A 19,489-nucleotide genomic window follows, 5' to 3' on the forward strand; every position below is an offset into this window, starting at 1 on the left:
GTACTTAATAACATTTCAATGACTTAGTTTTAGAAAATATGTTGGTTGTTGGACACCAAAATTACCTCTGGAGGGTTGGTTGAACAGGATCTGCATGTTTCCACATCACCAGCCTGACACAATTCATCTTTGGAAATCTGAAATGTAAAGAACACTCATTGAATGTGAGTTTGTTCCCAATGTAGAAAACAGTCCTCCTTATTCAGGGACCTTACATTTTGAGTATTACACAGGACCTGCGTGTATTGGTGGTTCTACATGTCACTTTCATTCTTTCAAAACTATGTCCTCCTTATTCTGGCACCTTACATGATGAGTATTACACAGGACCTTTGTGTATGGGCGTTTTTACATGTAACTTTCATTCTTTTGTACTTGTAATTTCAAACCTCTGTCCTCCCTTTTAATGCAGCTTTACATATCAAGTTCTAGACAATACCTGTGTGTTTGAACAGTACTTAATAACATTTCAATGACTTAGTTTTAGAAAATATGTTGGTTGTTGGACACCAAAATTACCTCTGGAGGGTTGGTTGAACAGGATCGCATGTTTCCACATCACCAGCCTGACACAATTCATCTTTGGAAATCTGAAATGTAAAGAACACTCATTGAATGTGAGTTTGTTCCCAATGTAGAAAACAGTCCTCCTTATTCAGGGACCTTACATTTTAGTACTACACAGGACCTGTGTGTATAGGCGTTTCTACATGTCACTTTCATTCGCCTGTATTTGTAATTTTAAAGCTATGTCCTCCTTATTCTGGCACCTTACATGATGAGTATTACACAGGACCTTTGTGTATGGGCGTTTTACATGTAACTTTCATTCTTTTGTACTTGTAATTTCAAACCTCTGTCCTCCCTTTTAATGCAGCTTTACATATCAAGTTCTAGACAATACCTGTGTGTTTGAACAGTACTTAATAACATTTCAATGACTTAGTTTTAGAAAATATGTTGGTTGTTGGACACCAAAATTACCTCTGGAGGGTTGGTTGAACAGGATCTGCATGTTTCCACATCACCAGCCTGACACAATTCATCTTTGGAAATCTGAAATGTAAAGAACACTCATTGAATGCGAGTTTGTTCCCAATGTAGAAAACAGTCCTCCTTATTCTGGCACCTTACATGATGAGTATTACACAGGACCTTTGTGTATGGGCGTTTCTACATGTCACTTTCATTCTTTCAAAACTATGTCCTCCTTATTCTGGCACCTTACATGATGAGTATTACACAGGACCTTTGTGTATGGGCGTTTTTACATGTAACTTTCATTCTTTTGTACTTGTAATTTCAAACCTCTGTCCTCCCTTTTAATGCAGCTTTACATATCAAGTTCTAGACAATACCTGTGTGTTTGAACAGTACTTAATAACATTTCAATGACTTAGTTTTAGAAAATATGTTGGTTGTTGGACACCAAAATTACCTCTGGAGGGTTGGTTGAACAGGATCTGCATGTTTCCACATCACCAGCCTGACACAATTCATCTTTGGAAATCTGAAATGTAAGAACACTCATTGAATGTGAGTTTGTTCCCAATGTAGAAAACAGTCCTCCTTATTCAGGGACCTTACATTTTGAGTATTACACAGGACCTGTGTATATAGGCGTTCTACATGTCACTTTCATTCTGCCTGTATTTGTAATTTTAAAGCTATGTCCTCCTTATTCTGGCACCTTACATGATGAGTATTACACAGGACCTTTGTGTATGGGCGTTTTTACATGTAACTTTCATTCTTTTGTACTTGTAATTTCAAACCTCTGTCCTCCCTTTTAATGCAGCTTTACATATCAAGTACTAGACAATACCTGTGTGTTTGAACAGTACTTAATATCATTTCAATGACTTAGTTTTAGATAATATGTTGGTCGTTGGACACCAAAATTACCTCTGGAGGGTTGGTTGAACAGGATCCGCATGTTTCCACATCACCAGCCTGACACAATTCATCTTTGGAAATCTGAAATGAAGAGATGTATACTGAATGAGTCCATAGAAAAATAAAATCCACCTATTTAATGAACCTGTCCAGCTGATTGTTAAACAGACATTTTATGTATTGACACTGCAAAATATGTCTCCTGCTATAAAATGTTCATTAATATAAGGTCAAAATATATTAATTTACATATGACAGTTTCTAGCATTTTGGATAGCGCTGAACAAGTTGAAATAGTGGTCTGGTTAAGTCTTTCTCCAAAATCTGGTTTTTAGGCACTCTGCTAATCACTTCTTGTTTTCAACTATAATGAAACTCTGTACTACAACTTGACATTTCCTTCAAAAATATTTTCAATGCTAGTAGAATGACTTGTGATAGTATTTTCACACTTACTAGTACCCTTCTTCTCCATAGCCAGTCAGAATCACTACAATTATAAGTCATTTCTTCCCCTGGACCAATATCTTTGAGTGCAAACAAACAGAGATGACGCCTTCCATCCACCCTTGTAACTTTCATTTTGTTGTTTGTGTTCATCTCTTCATCATTTACCAGCCTCCCCAATGATCCATATTCTCTGGCAGCATCAACACTAAAATATTAAGTATGCTATAAGAATAATTATACCATGCAACGGAAATGATTTTGCATATTTGATGTTTGCATGTCAGAAGAATATTCCTCTAACTAAAACTACTTTTACTGATGAAGCTGAAAATGTTTACATCACTTTGATTAAATATAAAATAAAAAACAACATTAAAACAGTCACATACCAAAGCTGTTGTCCATTGAACTTGAAATCAAACATAAAAGCCTGGAGTGCATCATGGTAAATTTTCAATCGGTTTTCTTGTTCCTTCCTACTTATGACTTCCCTCTGCACTCAATAAGGAAATCTCCTTTTTGAAAGCACTGGCAGCTGAACACACCCCGACCTGCAGGTAAACAGAATGAGTAAGGTTGAATAAACTTTAAACAATGCATATCTTTCAAATAGTAGCAAATGAGATTATTAAAATTTTTCAAACTCAGTTAATTGATCTAATTTGAGGTCTTTCTGTGTTACTTGAACATTTGTTTGTCAGCTGAGTGGTGCTTCTAAATGTCACTCATTCTTTTATACTTGGAATTTCAAAACACAGTCCTCCTTTATACATATATATATATGATCTATGCTAGTGTGCAGTATAAAAATAGTTTAAAAGTCAAAAAGCAAGACAAAAGTAAACAAAAACAATCCTTTAATAAACTCTGGAATCCTGTACGTAAAAAGTCACAACTCACCTTTAAATGAATTGATGTATTTTACATCAAATCCCTCTTTATCTTCACCCAAGGAGAATAATAGCTGGCATCATGTTTGGGATTTCTTTTTGCTCTCTGAGACCTTGTTGCTGACATCTCCTGCAAAGATCAGAGTAATTTGTTGTTGAGTAACAACATGATGCTGTACATCAGGAGTGTCAAACTCCAGGCATCGAGGGGCAGTGTACTGCAACTTTTAGATGTTCCTCTGGTCCAAAACACCTGAATTATATGACTGAATTAGCTTCTAAGGGCAGTCAAGTTGATGACCTGCTGATGACCACCTCATTTGATCCAGCCATGTGGCATCACAGACACATCTAAAAGTTATTGTATACAAGCCCTCAAGACCTTGAGTTTGACACCTCTGCTGTACACAATATGATTTGATTTTATTGTATGCGAAAAACCTGTACTGAAGTACACAGTATTACATAATTGACTTTCTATTGACAGGTTCTCAAAACCTTCAAATATTAAAACATTATCTTAATAGTAATGATTATTACAAAGGATAATTTGTGCCTGTGAAAGAATATCACTCACTGATGCACAGAAAATGTCCAAATACAGTTTTGTCTAATTCTGGAGTGAGCCACCTTCCCTTTAAACTCTGGTACACTGACTAAGATGGTTGGTGATAACTAGCTAAACTGAAGCAAATCAGATGCTTTGGTGCATCCAAACATCAAGTAACCTACAACATTCTTCAGAATTACAAATCAATATGTACTTAAATGTCTTAAGAGATTCTGTATGAGTCTTACCTCTTCTTCCACGCAAAAGAAGTTCAATTAATACTAATGGCTTGCACCTGGCCTTGATGGACTGTACCATGTTGATAGAGTAGGAGGGGTACAACAAAAGGAGAAATCCATTTTGTTTCTGAAGCACACAAGGTCAGATTTTTTTTCAGAAACAAGAAAACAAATTTATTTGAGTTATATTTTGTAACTTTCATTCAATATTTCAAAGTTAAATAGTTTATCATACATCTTTCTTTAATTAGGAAACAACAGTAAGATGGTATCTCTCACCAGCAATGTTTAATCTTTTATCAGGAAGGTCACTTTTTTAATCATTTCTGTTCAATCAATTATTTAAGTTTACTTCTATAGCACATTTCAACACACATATATATATATATATATATATATATATATATATATATATATATATATATATATATATATATATATATATATATATATATATATACACACTAGATCACTTTATGATATAAAGTGTTCAAAACACTTTAAATGATAAAATAAAATCTGTTGTCTAATGGCAGACAACACCAGCAGAAAAAGGTTGTCTTATGTACCTGCCTACAGACAAATTAGACTACCTAGACAATCTGCATGTATGCAGAGTAGTGACATTGAGATAATGACAAAATATCAATCTAAAGTTTTGTGCTAACAGTAACATAAGTAATCATAATATTTTTGGCACTTTAAATATTTTTAAATAAATGCTTTTTATATTTATATTTGTAATTCTGTATTACTCCATGAGTGGTTATCCCTTCTTTCAAATTCAAAAATACTTTATTGATCCTAAAAGGAAATTAAATTTAAAAAAGCTTGGGTCCTCTACCACAGGCCTTGGAGTGTGAGTGGTCTTCACAGTATATTAACAGTTCCCAAAGGTGTGCTTCTCTGTATCAAGAGGTCTGATGATGTATTGTTTGAGCCACTCTTCCAGTTTAGGGTCATTACCCCAAGGGTTTCAGTGACCACAGGCACTACTGTTGCCCACACCTTCCACACTCTTTTTAACCTTTTGCATGGCATGCATTATTAATTCATCTTTAATATTGGGGCTGATTGGGCCCTAATGATTCCAAAAACAAAGAGTTATCTTTTTACATGATATGTGGACATAATTCTTCTCAGAAAAATATTTATTCCTTTTAAATCACCATGTTTAGCACCATGGTAAATCTCTACAGTTGCCAACTTTTGTAAACTTACACCACAACAATAAACACTGAACATCTTGGGTCTAGCCTGTAATATGTAATAATCTTCCACTACCACTAAGTCATAAAATAATGACCTAACATATGGACACCCAATCCCATGTAGAGCTAAATTTATTATTGTGGGCTAGACAGCCCAAAATAAGTCATCCACTTATGTGGATTGGCCTCTATTGCTACGGTACTAGGCACCTGCTTGTGTGCCACCATAAATACCACCTCTGTGCTGTGTTTCAGTCTAAGCCTTTTTGTCCATTGGTAGTATTGTTTGCTCGCTATTGTAAAACACCCTGTTGTTATGATTATGCATCATAACAAAATAGCAAAGTATAAAAAATATTTACAAAAATCAGTCCAAATACACAGTATCAAGAAGGAACTTTTGTCCAAACAAAAGCTATATTTCCCCCAGAAAGGCAGGAATGAAAGTTTAAAAAGTTAAATTCTCAATGAAAGAACAGGGCTACTCCAATGTGCTACAACCTTGAGAGGCACAATTTTCCATTCATCATCAGTAGCATTTGAATTCTTATATCAGTGGACTGAGTTTCCTCCCTTTTCCATCTTATCATTCCAGCATGGTATTTGATAACTGTCAATGCATAGCTGTTGATTGCTGGACCTTGTTTCTCTCATTGGACTTGCCTTACTTATTGTAGGTACAGTAGTTTGCAAAAGTATCCATAGCCCTTGAACTTTTCCATATTTTCTGACATTACAACCGCAAACATATTTTTACAGAATTTTATGGGAAAGACAAACACAAAGTGGCATATAGTTGTGGAGTAGAAACAAAACTATACATGATTCAAAACATTTTCTGCAAATAAAAGCTGAAAAGTGCAGTGTACAAAATCTTCAGCCCCCTTTCCCTAAGTGCGACCAATTGCCTTCAGAAGTTGCCTGATGACTGCTAATGACTAAATAGTCCACCTGTGTGTAATCTAATCTCAGTATAAGTTCAACTCCTCTAAGACTGCCTCAAAGGTTAGTTAAGAGAATATTGGGAAGCAAACAGCATCACAAAGTCCAAGGGACACACCAGACAACTCAGGGACAAAGTTGTGGAGAAGCTTAAAGCAGGCTTAGGTTATAAACAGGTTCCACGAATCATCTGGAAATGGAAAGAGAATGGCACAGCTGTGAACCTACCAAGACAAGGCCATCCACCTAAACATAAAAAAGTCCCATTTGCAATTTGCCAGAAGCCATGTTGGGATACAGCAAAAACAATAAGACGAGACCAAAATTGAACTTTTGGCAAAATGCAAAGCATTACTTGTGGTGGAGAATGGACACTGCACATCACTCTGAACACACCTTCCCCACTGACAAACATTTCTTTTCTTCATTCTTGATTGTAAGATGGATTGAGCCAAATACAGGTCAATCTTGGAAGAAAACCTGCCGGAGTCTGCAAACGACTTGAGGCTGGGGCGGAGGTTCACTTTCCAGCAAGACAATGACCCTAAACATTAAGCCAGATCTACAATGGAATGGTTTAAAAACATTCATGTTAGAGTGGCAAGGTCAAAGTCTAGACATAAATTCAACAGAGAATCTTTGGCAAGATCTGAAAACTGCTGTCAAGTCAAGTTTATTTGTATAGCACATTTCAGCTGGAAGGCAGTTGAAAGTGCTTTACATCAAAGAAACACAGAACTAAGAAGTCATACAAGTAACATACACTGTGTTCCAAATTATTATGTAATTGATATCTTCTCAGATTTTATTAAATGGTCAATGGAAATGATGGTCAGTATGATTGTCAAGTCAAGAACTACTACAGTATAAATAAAATTTTACTGAACAAAGCTCCCAAGGAGAACAGTATTTTTCAAAAAGAAACTCAAAATGCACTGTTCCAAATTAATATGCACAGCAGATTTTCTAAACATTTTATGGATTATAAAGAACTGCAAACAGTTCTCTGAACTAATCAATATTTGAATGTGCAGCATCACAAGTACTAAAATCAAAACCTAATTCAATCAAAAACCTCTTAATAGACTGAGTTACGTGTTCACATAGGACCCCTTCTTTGATATCACCATCACAATTCTTGCATTCATTGAACTTGTGAGCTTGTGGATAGTTTCTGCTTGAATTTCATTGCAGGATGTCAGAATACCTTCCCAGAGTTGCTGTTTTGATATCAACTGCATCCCACCCTTAGATCTTCTGTTTGAGGAAACTCCAAAGGTTCTCAGTAGGGTTGAGGTCAGAGATCAGAGGAGGATGGTGACCTCACCATGAGTTTTTCCCCTTTCATGCCTATACACAGTGGCCTTGCAGCATAAGATGATGCATTGTCATGCATGGAGATGATTTTGGTATGGAAGGTATGGCTCTTCTTTCTGAACCATGAAAGAAAGTGATCAGTCAGAAAGTCCATATACTTTGCTGAGGTCATTTTCAAGCCTTCAGGGACTCTGAAGGGGCTGACCAGCTCTCTCCACATGATTTCAGCCTCCACTACCTCCTTGTTGATGTCACAGCTGTTTTGGAATTTGGTGGCCATCCATCATCAATCCACTACTGCGAACATCTGGACTATCCAGGGTTGCACATCAGTCATCAGTGAACTAATCTGTTTGAAAATCAATCTTCATGTACAGTTGGGCCCACTCGACCCGGTTCTGCTTGTGAGCTCTGGTTAGGAGCTGCCAAATAGTAGGTTCATGCACTGCAAGCCTCTGGAGGACCCTTCACCTTGTGGTTCCAGCTTCAAGTAACTGCTTGCTGCTATGTAAGGGCATTTTAACAGCTGCTCTCTTAATTTGATGAATTTGTCTAATAGAAACCTTCCTCATTCTGCCTTTATCTATACAAACCCATCTTTGTTCTAAATCAGCCACAAATCTCTTCACAGTACAATAATGCTTCAGTTTCAGTTAAAATATTTGATGTTTTCATATCTTGTCATATAGCACTACACTATCTGATGATTTTGGTCAGCAAAGAGATCCTTTCTCTTCCCATATTGCTTGAAAGCTGTGGCCTGCTTAATAATGTGGAACATCCTTCTTAAGTAGATTTCCTTTAATTAAGCTCACCAGACAAACTAATCCAAATTAATTATAGTGATTAAAAGAGCCCTGACACACAATACCATCTATAAATTTAATAGCACAACAAAAAATGTAATCTTTATAACAGTTAAATCCAATTTGCATAATAATTTAGAACATGGTGTGCATTCACCTTAAGAAAGAAAAACAAAGAAATTAAATTCAAAGTAAAATCAAAATTAAAATCATATACATCAAATATAATGATACATGTACCTTTGATTAAGATTCAGAAACAATTGTAAATAGTTGTGTTTTTGCCTTGATTTAAAGGAATTCATTGTTTCAGCTGTTTTCAAGCTTTATTCAAGATTTGTGGTGCATTGAAGCTAAATTCTGCTTCAAAATGCTTGGTTCTGGTTCTATGGATGCAGAGCAAGCCAGAATCAACAAAATGTTAGCAGTGGAGTGTATAAATAGTTTGGTGAAAAATGGCTCTCTTATGGTTTATATTTCTTTTAATCCATGCACTTATGTCACACATTTATTAGTCATAATATTTTAAATAAACAATATTTGACCAAAATATATATTCATTTCTGTATCTTATAGCACAGAATAATCATATTGCCAACTCATCCCCAGTGTAAATTGCAAGACGTGAATTAGAAGGACACTGTAATAATTAGCAGGACCTTCCGGTAAACAACCAATCAGATTAAGACCTTGTGTGAATATTCATGAGGTCCTGCTATTACACAAACCTGCCATAGGGGGCACTGTGGTGATACACAGATTATACACAAAATCAGGTTTATGTGTATTAAGCGGACATCTCGTTTTTTTTGCATGTTTGGGGTTAATAGACCAATAGAAACCTTTCTACGTTTTTAGATTTTTCTCTGTTTTAGCAGGACACCGCTCCTGTCCTGCTAATTCAAAATGTCCTTCTAGTGTGGTGTGTATTCTGACGAAATGTCCTGCTAAATCACATACACCAACGCACACACACACACACACACACACACACACACACACACACCTTTTAGTTTTACTGCTGATTCTCAGTAGGGCTGCCTGCAATTAACACGTATCTTAGAAATGCGTCATTCTATCAATTAATTGGATAAAAAACAAAACAAAACAAAACAAAACCAAAAACATGAGCACATTCTACAGATTTTTCAACAATATAAGCTTTTTCTTATACAAATTTAGAAATACATAAAATATGCAAATGAGCACATAATTTAATGCAATTTTTAAATGAGAAAATGAAAATGGTATTCCCTGAAATGCAAATAAATAGCATTTATTTAGTGCATGCTTGATCATTTTTGCTTTTCGTTCTTGCAGCACTTTATTTGTTTGCGTCGCTTTTCTGTTGCCTTTTTTTTTTTTTTTACACGCGTTTGCAGCTCGTTTCCCCATTTGCTGCACGTTTGCGCCTGTTTTTTTTGGTGTGTCTTTTTAGATTTTTATGCCATTTTTGTTATAACAACAGTCAACAATAACAGTCCATCGTCTATAAAATACAGACTGTTTATAAAATAAAATGACTGAAGGACACGGTGATTTGTTGGGGGTGTGTGATATGTCAGATTAGAGCCCAACAAGAGCTCTGCTGCCAACTAGTGGTGAAACATGTAATTTCATTAAAAAAAAAGACATTCAACCCAAAGGCTTAGATTAATAACTCAATCAAATGAATCACTTCTGTCATGCCTGAACTAACGTACTGCTAATTCCAGCAAACAGGCTTTTGATGCACATTTCTTTCTTTTTTGTTAGTTCTTACCTGCTAATCTTAATTTCTGGTGCTTTTTACGAGGACTGCAGAAAGCTACTAGACAAACAGCTGCTGCAGTGATTTTGAACACCAGTAAAAAAAAAAGACATAAATTACAACGTTGACCCCAATTATATCTCAAAGTAATATGCTGAGGTATTACTGTCAGATTTTTATTGGAACACATCTGCTTGGTAGATTTGTTTTCAGGCTGGATGGAGATGGTGGCAGTTCTTAATTTTTATTTAATAAAAGTTCAGATGATCACCAATCAGAGCCCATTATTGGAAAATTCTAATCAAATCTTTATATCGATGTGAAATGAAAGGGTTAGTCTAAAACAAAAGAAGATTCTTTTACTCAATTTTTTAGTCAAAAAAAAAAAAAAGAAGAAGAAGAAGAAGGAGGGAGAAATCAAACTAATTTTCATACTTTGGGTGGAAGTCGTGGCTCGGGGCTGGAGAGGGCGTCGGGTTGGAGCTGTTGATGATGATACGAGACGCTCGAAACAGGAAGTCATCGAGCAGCTGCTGGATCAGAGACGGACCTGGAGAGGAAGTGTTCCAAAACGCCGCGTGATAAGGATTAAAAAAAAAAAAGAAAAGCAAACACTGAGCTGCAGACGAGCATCGCTGGGGCGCACAGCCCACTGACCGAGGTGCTCTTTCTCATTTCCGCACAGAGACAGCAAGGTCTTGATGAGTCGAAGGTGTCCTGCCAGCAGGATGTTGTCTGCCTCGCTGGTCTCCATCTCTGAGCTCCAGCTGGGCTCAAAGTTGTCGAGCCAAGAAATCTCGTCCTCCAGCATGTTGGCCGCGCTCACTTTCAACACCTCCATCTCTGAGGCTGAGGCGGATCGGGAGAGATAACAAATCTTTGATAAGCAAGTCGGGAAGATTTCAATCAGAGATTCTTTCATCTGCTAAAATAACTAAACAAAAAACTTTTTTTTTTTTTAAAGTCTGATGGAAGTCACTTACAGGTCAGGTCATCCAGAAGCTGGCATCTCAGGTCAAAATATTCAGTGCACTGGGAGAGTAACCTGAGGAAAAGGAGTCAACATGAGACGATTAATAGGATTAATCGTGATTAATCAATTATTGAAGCGATTAATCAACTACTTTAGTAGTTGATTAATCGTTAACAGTATACTGTATACTCAAAACAAGGCCAGTTGCTGAAAGAACATCAATTAGGCCAAAAATGTACAAAAAATATAAACATTTTTAATTTAAGATAAAAAAAAACCATTTGTCTGTAAATATATTCCACACAAAACTCAAGTGGGAATGTTAGCGTCACCCGGTTCAAATAAAGTAAAAAAATAAATAAATAAATAAAAAATCTCTTACTTGGCACTTTTTGCTGTCCAATTATTAATTGGTTAATTCATAAAAATAATCAACAGATTGGCTCTACACTGTTTTGATGTTAAGTATAATTTTTGTTGCATTTTTTCAGGACTTACATTTCAGGCAATAAAATGTTTATTTTCTTATTTAAAAAAGGAACTGAATTACTTATTTGCATCTTTTAATGTATTTCTAATATTCTATTAAAAAAGGCTTAAATAAAAATATGTACCAAATGTGTGTTATCATCTTGATAATAATAATAATAATAATAATAATAATAATAATAGTGCAATTAATAACTAGAATAATCACTGGTTGTAGCCCTGCATTAAATGTCTACAATGTTCTGACGTTCTGTCCGTGTTTCTTGCTTTGGTACCTCTGGTTGACGCCTCTCATGACAGACGTGGGGCTCCATAGCGGCAGCTGGGCGGTCAGGATGACCGAGAGCAGGAACAGGTTGGGTTTCTGGACTTCAGGGAAGGCCGAAGTGTCGGACTGACTCAGCGTGTACAGCTGATCGCAGGCCACACGGCGGATCTGAAGGGAGGCGGAAACAGAACGTTTATAATCTCCGTGATGGAGCAGAGAAGATTTTTTTTTTTTTCCTTTGAAGTTTCTTCAGAGTGCGGATTACCTCTGCACTGGGAGAGCCCAGCAGAATATCGATAATGAAATCGCTGACAGAGGGAAGGGTGTAAAAGGAAGCTGTGGAGAGAGAAAAAGCACAGCGTGTAAAGTCTCCTTTTAAGCTGCCGAAGCCTGCAGCATCACAACTCAGTCCCTCCAGAATGATCCGAACTTCTCAAAGTGGTTTTTGCAAAACCTTCTTGCAGGTTTGGCCTTCAAGAAATGTCATAAAACAGGAAGTAAAATTAGAAGGAGGCTGAGAGGATTGGTCAGAATTCAGCAGAGCTGCAGTGATTGGTCGGGGAAAAAAGGAAACAGAAAACATTGAGGTGATTGGTCTGAATTGCAATGGAGTTTGTGAAAATTGCAGCATTTACGAATACTGAAAGTGAACTTGCAATAAAAGCTGCGATCGCATCTTCAAGGAGGGACTGAGATAACGCACTGAAGCCTCTTACACATCTGCTGGCAGCGTAGCTGCAGACAGGTAACCAGTAGTGACAGAGCCTCGCGGGCGATGATGGCGTCCTTGATGGAGACGCTCTGCTGTCGGACGCATATCCCAGCATGCAGCGCTGTCGGGGTGGCCTCGCCTTCGCTGCTGGAGCTGCAGTTGCTTCCTGCAGAAGCAAGAGCAACAGTATCACAACGTAAGCTTATCAGACTGACTGAGACATATTTCCTTTTCTAGTTTTCCTTCCCACCAGTGCTGCTGACTCTGGTGCGGACTCCCTGCGGCAGCAGCGAGCTGTGGGTTTCTCTGATTGGCTGCTGGCTGCCAACGAGGTCCAGCCGGCCCGCGGCGGCAGCCCAGGTGAGACGCATGAAACAGGCTACGGTGGAGGTGAAGTCCCCGACTTCCATGGTCTAGACAAGCATCAAGAAAAGTGGACTTAAAGAAAACCGCATTCTGTGCGACAAAATCAGTTTTTTTCTTTCCTCTGGGAAAGGTTTGAGCCCGGCACCTGAATGGCAACGCGAGCGGCAGGAATGATCTCCTCCACCCGTATGGACGAGCGCTCGGACAGAGACATCTGCCTGTAGGAGGACTTCTCTGGGGTCCCGCAGAGCGACAGCTGCCGACCCGACCGCCCCGCGTTACGGAACGGCCGGGACGACAGCGCGTCGCCGTCCCTGATGACGTCATCGTCCAGGGCCATAGGCATACTCTGACCAACCAGGAGGAACCTGCAAAACAAAAAAAATTAAATAAAATAAAAAATCTCCAATGTTGTTCGAGACACGCTTAGGATCCATTAGGGCTGAAGCGATTAACCAAATTAATGGTGATTAATCAATTACTCAAATAATCACCAACTAATTTAGGAATCGATTAATCATTAACTGGAACATACAAAAAATATAAAGAACAACACAGTCAAGAATGTTAGCTTCACCTAGTTCAAATTTGCTGTCTAATTATTAATCTAAAAAAACAAACAGAGGAGTACAGTATATATTGTAGCTGCAGATGCTTTCTTTGATACAAGCGTATACAAATAGAAGGCATTTTAGGCGATGGAGAAAAACGTCAAGTAATTTAATTATTTGCATGTTTTAATGCATTTCTCATATTGTGTAAAAAAAAAAAGAGGTTTAAGAGTTAAATTGAAAATCTGTAGAATGTGCTGATTTTTAAAAATCTGATTGATTGATTAATCATCAGAATAATCACAGTACAATGTTGCGACCAAAACCTTCAGTCTGTTTAATCGCTATTGGATGCGTTTGACCAACAGGGATAAAGCTGTAGAGAAGAACTGATAATAAATAAATAAAAATGGAAAAAATACGGCACCATCCAGGAAAAGCTTTTTACCCGAATTGACAGACGAGGCAACAAAAAAAAAAAAGAAGAAAAGAATTAAATAAGAAAACTAGCGTTAGTAACTCTGGAGGAGGTGCAGAGATCTACAGCTTGGATGGGAAAATATGTTGACAACAGGCGGTTTTACCCTCCTCCGTAAAACGGCGGATTTATGGAGGAGTGGGATGACAGCCATTGTTGCAGAAGACCCATAAGAAGCCTCGAATGGAACATTTTTGGCCTATGCACAGAACGTTATGTGTGAGAAAGCAAAAATAAAAAAGCACTGCCTGAAGAAAGAACCGCCAGGAAACAAGGGAAAACAAGAGCCGGTCAGAGATGCTGGACATTGGAGGGAGATAAATGGAGGCGACGCTGCAGGAAAATTCTGCACCCACACAACTAAAGACCTGAAACACTGAACATATGGGACCTTCTGGTTCTGCAGCCCCAGAGTCCAACATGGTGAAGCAGCGTTCAGCTTCTGTGCACCACAAATCAGAAACAAACTTCCAGAAAACTGCAGAACAGCCAAAACACAGAGTTCCTTTAAATCAAGGCAAAAACCCCACTTGTTCAGAGCTGCTTATCAACCATAATAAATGGAAAACTGACCGACATATTTGACATGTATTGAGGATTTTGATGATGTAACTTGACAAAATGCAATGCTTGTTGCTGTTTTTCTCAACTAATGACTGTATGGTGTCTTCATGATGTTTTATTTTTGAGTTTTTATGACGTGAAGCACTTTGAATTACCCTGTTTCTTTTACGAATAAACGTGGTTGACTGATTAGCGAAGAAACCATGGAATGGTTTAGATCAAAGCACATCATTGCGTTACAGTGACCTAGTCAAAGTTTAGACCTACATCCCATTAAGAACCTGAGTTAAAATTAAAAAATTGTTATTTACAAATGATCGTAATTTAATCTGAGCTGAAATTTGCTTAAAAAACATGTTTATTTTCCCTCTATTTAACCTTTGTGCACTATGTTGTGAGATAAAACAAATATGACAAAAATGTCTACTTTGTCAATTTCAAGAACTTTGCTAAAAAAAACAAAAAAAAACAAAGAAAAGAAAGGGGAAAAAATGAAATGAAAAGGTTGAAACCCTGACAAAATGGGTTTTGATGTGCTGTGCCTGTGTGAAGAATATTTCTCGACAGGTTCCCTTCACCTGGCCAGCTGAAGGCAGATGGAGTTGACACCTTGTCGGGTCTCGTAGTCCACTTCGGACGGGATGGAGTCTCTCTGCATGACGTTCACCACCAGACTGCAGGCAAAACACGGAAACGCCGCCGTCAGGACCGAAAACGGCAAAAACACGGCGACGGAATATAACGCAGCCTGACTCCCGGCCGCGGAGGGAAAAGTAGTTTGTTTTACCTCAAGCCTCCTGCTTTGAGGAAGTTTTCACAGAAGGACTTGCTGCTGGTTTTGGCCATCTCATCGTCTGACGTCGGCATCAGCTTCGAACTCAACACCTAAACACACGCAGACGACGAACGATGAAGCAACCCGTAGTTTGAAGTCGGGTTTGCTAAAGGGAGCAGATGCCTGCGTACCTCCAGATTGTAAAGCACTCTGAAGGTGGACATGCCGGGCGCAGAGGATCGAAAAAGCGACTCCAAGATGGACGCGGCGCTGGGCTGGTGCTGCTGTTTGGGCGTCACGGACGGAGAGCGAGAGCCTGAACCCTGGCCGAGGGTGAACAGGGTCTTCTGCAACAGAAGAGACAAAAACTGGAGTAGAGATCTTCATAGGTGTGATGATCAGATCTGATCAGAGGCCCTCAGGTACCTGGTGGCTCCAGACGCTGGATTCTTTGGGAACGAAGTTGTCGAGTGCGTCCTGCACTTCGGGATCTGTTGGAATTAGCAGCAGCAGCTTCCTCACACGGAGGATGATCCTACAGGTTCAAAAAGAAAAAACAACTAAACGCGAAAAACGGCATCTGAATTGAACCACGGAGACTCGACTTTCTGTTTCCACAACTTGCATTATTATGCCATTATCAATATATCACCTACAAAACATAAGGCATTATCAGATGCAATCTGTGAATTTGCAGCCACCTCTTGCTCCTACTTTTAATGGGATGATGTTGCTATGAAAAGTCTGCGTAAATTTCTTATAACTTTGTTCTAAATTTATAAGGTGAAAACATTGTGACTTTAAGCTACTGTTCCATATTTGTGTAAAAAAAAAAAAAAAAACTACGTTTCCAATGAGATAAAAGATTAAGGAAACACCTGATGTGGGTTATTTTGTTGTTGACGATAACTCTGGTAATAATAATCTCCTCACCTTGGCTCATCAAGGTTAGCCAGCTGGTAAAGCATCTCAAACACATTGCACACCAAAGCCATCACCACCCCAGGGAGGGACTTCTCCTGATGATAAAAGAAGACGCATCAGAGATGAAGTTCTCCTCGGTGTGTGTGTGTAGGGAGAGCGTTCATGTATTCACCTGCTCCAAGGCGTAGGCCGAGTTGAAGACGGCAGAGCTGGAGCTGCTGGAGGCCGAGGCCGACGACTCCGAGCTGCCTGAAGGAGTCCCGGTGCCGGAGCTCTTCACCGTCAGGCTCTGCTCGTCGCTGAAGCCGAGCTGCGAGAGCAACTTCTGGTCTCGGTTCATGGTCAGCTTAACGGACAGCGAGAAGAAGAAAGTCAACAAACACGAAAAGGCGCAAACACGCCGAAGACCAGGCGAGCGCGACGAGCAACGCCTACCACGCTATCGTTGGCAAAAATCTGGACGTTATCCACCGGACAGCTCAAGTGTTCGGAGATCTTCCAGCGGATGCTTCCTATCGTCTCGTTACTGTGAGTCTGCGGGGAAACACGGCACACGCTCAGTCGTGGAAGGAGAGGTAAATTTCCTGGCGGAAGTTGGAGGTTTTATTTCTAGAGAATACCTCTAGAGTGAAAGTGTCTTTGGTTGACTCGTAGGTGATGTGAAGAGTGACGGGGTGTCCGTTAAAAGACGCCCCGTGAGGTAGAATGGTGCGAGGAAACGAGTACATGTCCTACGAAGACACAGAAAATATCCGGCTAGAGTTCAAAACGAATCGATTTTCCAAACAGAGACCAACTGAAATCGCAGAGCATAATTTTAATCTTGAGCGGCTGAGTTTTTAAGAGATGCAACAATCGGACAACTGGGTCGATTTCTGATGTTTTTGTCAGACTCCACGCACAAAAATGGAGAGCTTTACAATTTTAAAATTAAAATCAAAACAGGCTTTTGCATCTTATATTAGCAAAGTTAGAGTAGTTAGCATTGTCAAAGAAGCAGAATGTAGAGAACAAAGACAAATACTGAAATCTCAAACAAACAAACAAAATAAAAACAAAGTTCTTTTGCTGTAACACATTTAGGCTTCCTAGCATACCTCTATAGTGATGACGTAGCGTTCAGCCAATAACAGCAGTCTTTCGATTATCACCAGCTTTGTGGATCTAGGAGTCAACATACACAGAAACAGCTCAGTAACACTTAAACGAGGATCTAATGTTAAAAACAGAAGCTTCACTTTATCATCACATAAACAAAAAAACAACAAAAGAAAAAGATTCATGTTTAATAGGTTAAGTAACTATGCTCTTACCCAAACCCCCCTCTGTACCTGGAAGGTGATTGTACAGATGTGGCTACCGTTGGCATGGCAGTGGCCGTCAGCATCTTTGTTGCCTTGGTAACAGCATGGGTTAGAGTGGGCCCGCCCAGGGCCGAGCTCGCGGCCTGGGGTAAAAGAAGATGAACGAGAAAACGTAGAAATGCTCTTTTGGGTTTTGATTTCTATCGATTCTAAAATCACAACTTGTCACGGTTTTCAGGGCTTACCTCCAGCCGCTTGTAACAATCAGCAATGAACTTCTTGTGCAAAGAGACGGAGTCCTGGAAGGTGGAAAAGTTGATAAGAGACGAGATTTAAGTTGAAATCAATTTCCGATCTTTGTCTTATTTTCAACATGCCTATTTTAGAACATCTGTCTGCTGGCTAGACAGATGTTCAGTTTATACTGAAGGGAAAAGCAGACGACACACCGACCTTCTTCATTTTTGGATTGAGGTTGGTATAGCTGTAAGTGATTATCAGTTGGATCGCTTCGTTGGCTATCTCTTCGTCAGGCGTTTCCATGGCGATGCGCCAAATAAAATCCATCCCTGCCAGGTCGAGGCGCTCCACACACTTTTTATTTTTAGAAGAAATTATACAATAAATATTAATGGATATTATGATTAGACTTCACTTAAAAGAGAAGAGAAAAAAAAAACAAGTGAGGACTGACCAGCTGGGTTCCCTGGCGCTTCAGACGATGGTCACACAGATTCACGTTCTCAAAGAAGGTCTTGAACAGGCCGAACCCTGAGGAGAGACACAAACAGGTCAGCTTCCTGCCGTGGGTGTTTCAGAGCTGTAGGGGTCGCTGTTGAGCCTCTCACCGTTCATGGTGATCTCATAGGGCTCCAGTTTCAAAATCTTCTCCTTGAAGAGCTGCTGCTGAACATCGCTCTCCAGGTCATGCTGTCCCTTTGTGAACCACTCAAAACACAACTGGGGGTACAAAAAAATTATATTAATAATGATATGATGTCTATAGCAGATTTTCCACACAATATCCAGTACAAAACAAAAAAAAATCTACCTTTTAGAAAGTTTATTTTCATGGTTTCACCAACTCAAATTTAAGACTTTTTAAGACCACTATGAATGGAATTTGAGACCTATATGTCAATGAGTACATAACAAGTGTAGCTAACACTTGTTAGTTACATACACTTGTAGCTAACAACAGCTAGCAGTGAGCCACAGAACGCCATGAAGACGTCTGCGTGTGAAAAGTCACATGAGAAACAATACATAGAATATACGATTAAATAGTCCAGCCATAACAAGATTTTAGCTTTTTTTATTAACTTTTTTAACGCCTTAAAAAGAATTTTAGACATTTAAGGCCTTAATTTTAGATACATGAATTTAAGAGTTTTTAAGGATCTCCGGACATCCTGATTTTTCAGACCTGTAGAGGAATTTTCATGCATCTCTGTGTAAATATTTAGTCTACATTTGCAATGAGCGCTTTTCTGATCCATTTCCTCTGCCATATGAAGGAGATGCGAGTGAGTAAACAGATAATGCTTTAAAGCAAAGAAAAAACAAAAAACACATCAAGTCCCTGACATGACAAACAGCTGAGCACCAGGTTTCCCTTCTTCATACCTCACGGTCAAGCTCACAAACATCCGGACCCGAGACCAGACACTCCCAGAGCTCCTTGGCTCTGTTCCAGACCAGGTACAGGCTGGCCTCCTGAAGGAAGAACGCCAGGAACCGCAGGTGGCTGTCCAGATACTGGACACACATTTTGAAAAAAATTAAGAATACGTTTTCAGAAAGTTTCATGACCTGAAAAGCCTAATAAAACCCAACGCTGACCTCCTGGTAGGTGTATCTGCCGTCCACCAGGGTCGAAGCGGACAGGCCGTTGTTCCCCGACGCGCTCACGGCGAGTCGGTGGCAGCACACGAGAGATCCCGTGATCAGCTTGACGATCTCGAAGTTCTTCTTCAGGTCCTGGATGATGCTCTGTGGCGAGGCAGAGAACGGTCACAACGGCGCCGCCCGGCG

At 39.1% G+C, this 19,489-nt stretch overlaps 1 protein-coding gene across 3 annotated transcripts in view; it reads right to left on the minus strand.

Moving 5' to 3' along the window:
- Positions 1–19,489, minus strand: part of usp24 (ubiquitin specific peptidase 24) — a 51,818-nt gene that overhangs the window by 18,454 nt on the left and 13,875 nt on the right. For 2 of the 3 annotated variants that reach the window (XM_044128773.1, XM_044128775.1), the window contains 24 exons: positions 19,298–19,447; positions 19,082–19,213; positions 18,304–18,415; positions 18,150–18,226; positions 17,909–18,049; positions 17,701–17,754; positions 17,465–17,598; positions 17,249–17,315; positions 16,772–16,882; positions 16,587–16,685; positions 16,324–16,497; positions 16,161–16,246; positions 15,654–15,762; positions 15,419–15,574; positions 15,240–15,337; positions 15,031–15,126; positions 13,005–13,227; positions 12,744–12,906; positions 12,498–12,659; positions 12,047–12,117; positions 11,789–11,949; positions 11,035–11,096; positions 10,709–10,900; positions 10,487–10,601 (listed from right to left, as the gene is read on the minus strand). In XM_044128773.1, coding sequence (XP_043984708.1) covers positions 10,487–10,601; positions 10,709–10,900; positions 11,035–11,096; positions 11,789–11,949; positions 12,047–12,117; positions 12,498–12,659; positions 12,744–12,906; positions 13,005–13,227; positions 15,031–15,126; positions 15,240–15,337; positions 15,419–15,574; positions 15,654–15,762; positions 16,161–16,246; positions 16,324–16,497; positions 16,587–16,685; positions 16,772–16,882; positions 17,249–17,315; positions 17,465–17,598; positions 17,701–17,754; positions 17,909–18,049; positions 18,150–18,226; positions 18,304–18,415; positions 19,082–19,213; positions 19,298–19,447 — 2,945 coding nt within the window. The remainder of the gene's footprint in view (positions 1–10,486; positions 10,602–10,708; positions 10,901–11,034; positions 11,097–11,788; positions 11,950–12,046; positions 12,118–12,497; positions 12,660–12,743; positions 12,907–13,004; positions 13,228–15,030; positions 15,127–15,239; positions 15,338–15,418; positions 15,575–15,653; positions 15,763–16,160; positions 16,247–16,323; positions 16,498–16,586; positions 16,686–16,771; positions 16,883–17,248; positions 17,316–17,464; positions 17,599–17,700; positions 17,755–17,908; positions 18,050–18,149; positions 18,227–18,303; positions 18,416–19,081; positions 19,214–19,297; positions 19,448–19,489) is intronic. The other variant, XM_044128774.1, reaches the window with a different exon arrangement.

The sequence above is a fragment of the Gambusia affinis genome, linkage group LG10 (genome assembly GCF_019740435.1).
Source record: "Gambusia affinis linkage group LG10, SWU_Gaff_1.0, whole genome shotgun sequence".
Classification (NCBI taxonomy): Eukaryota; Metazoa; Chordata; class Actinopteri; order Cyprinodontiformes; family Poeciliidae; genus Gambusia; species Gambusia affinis.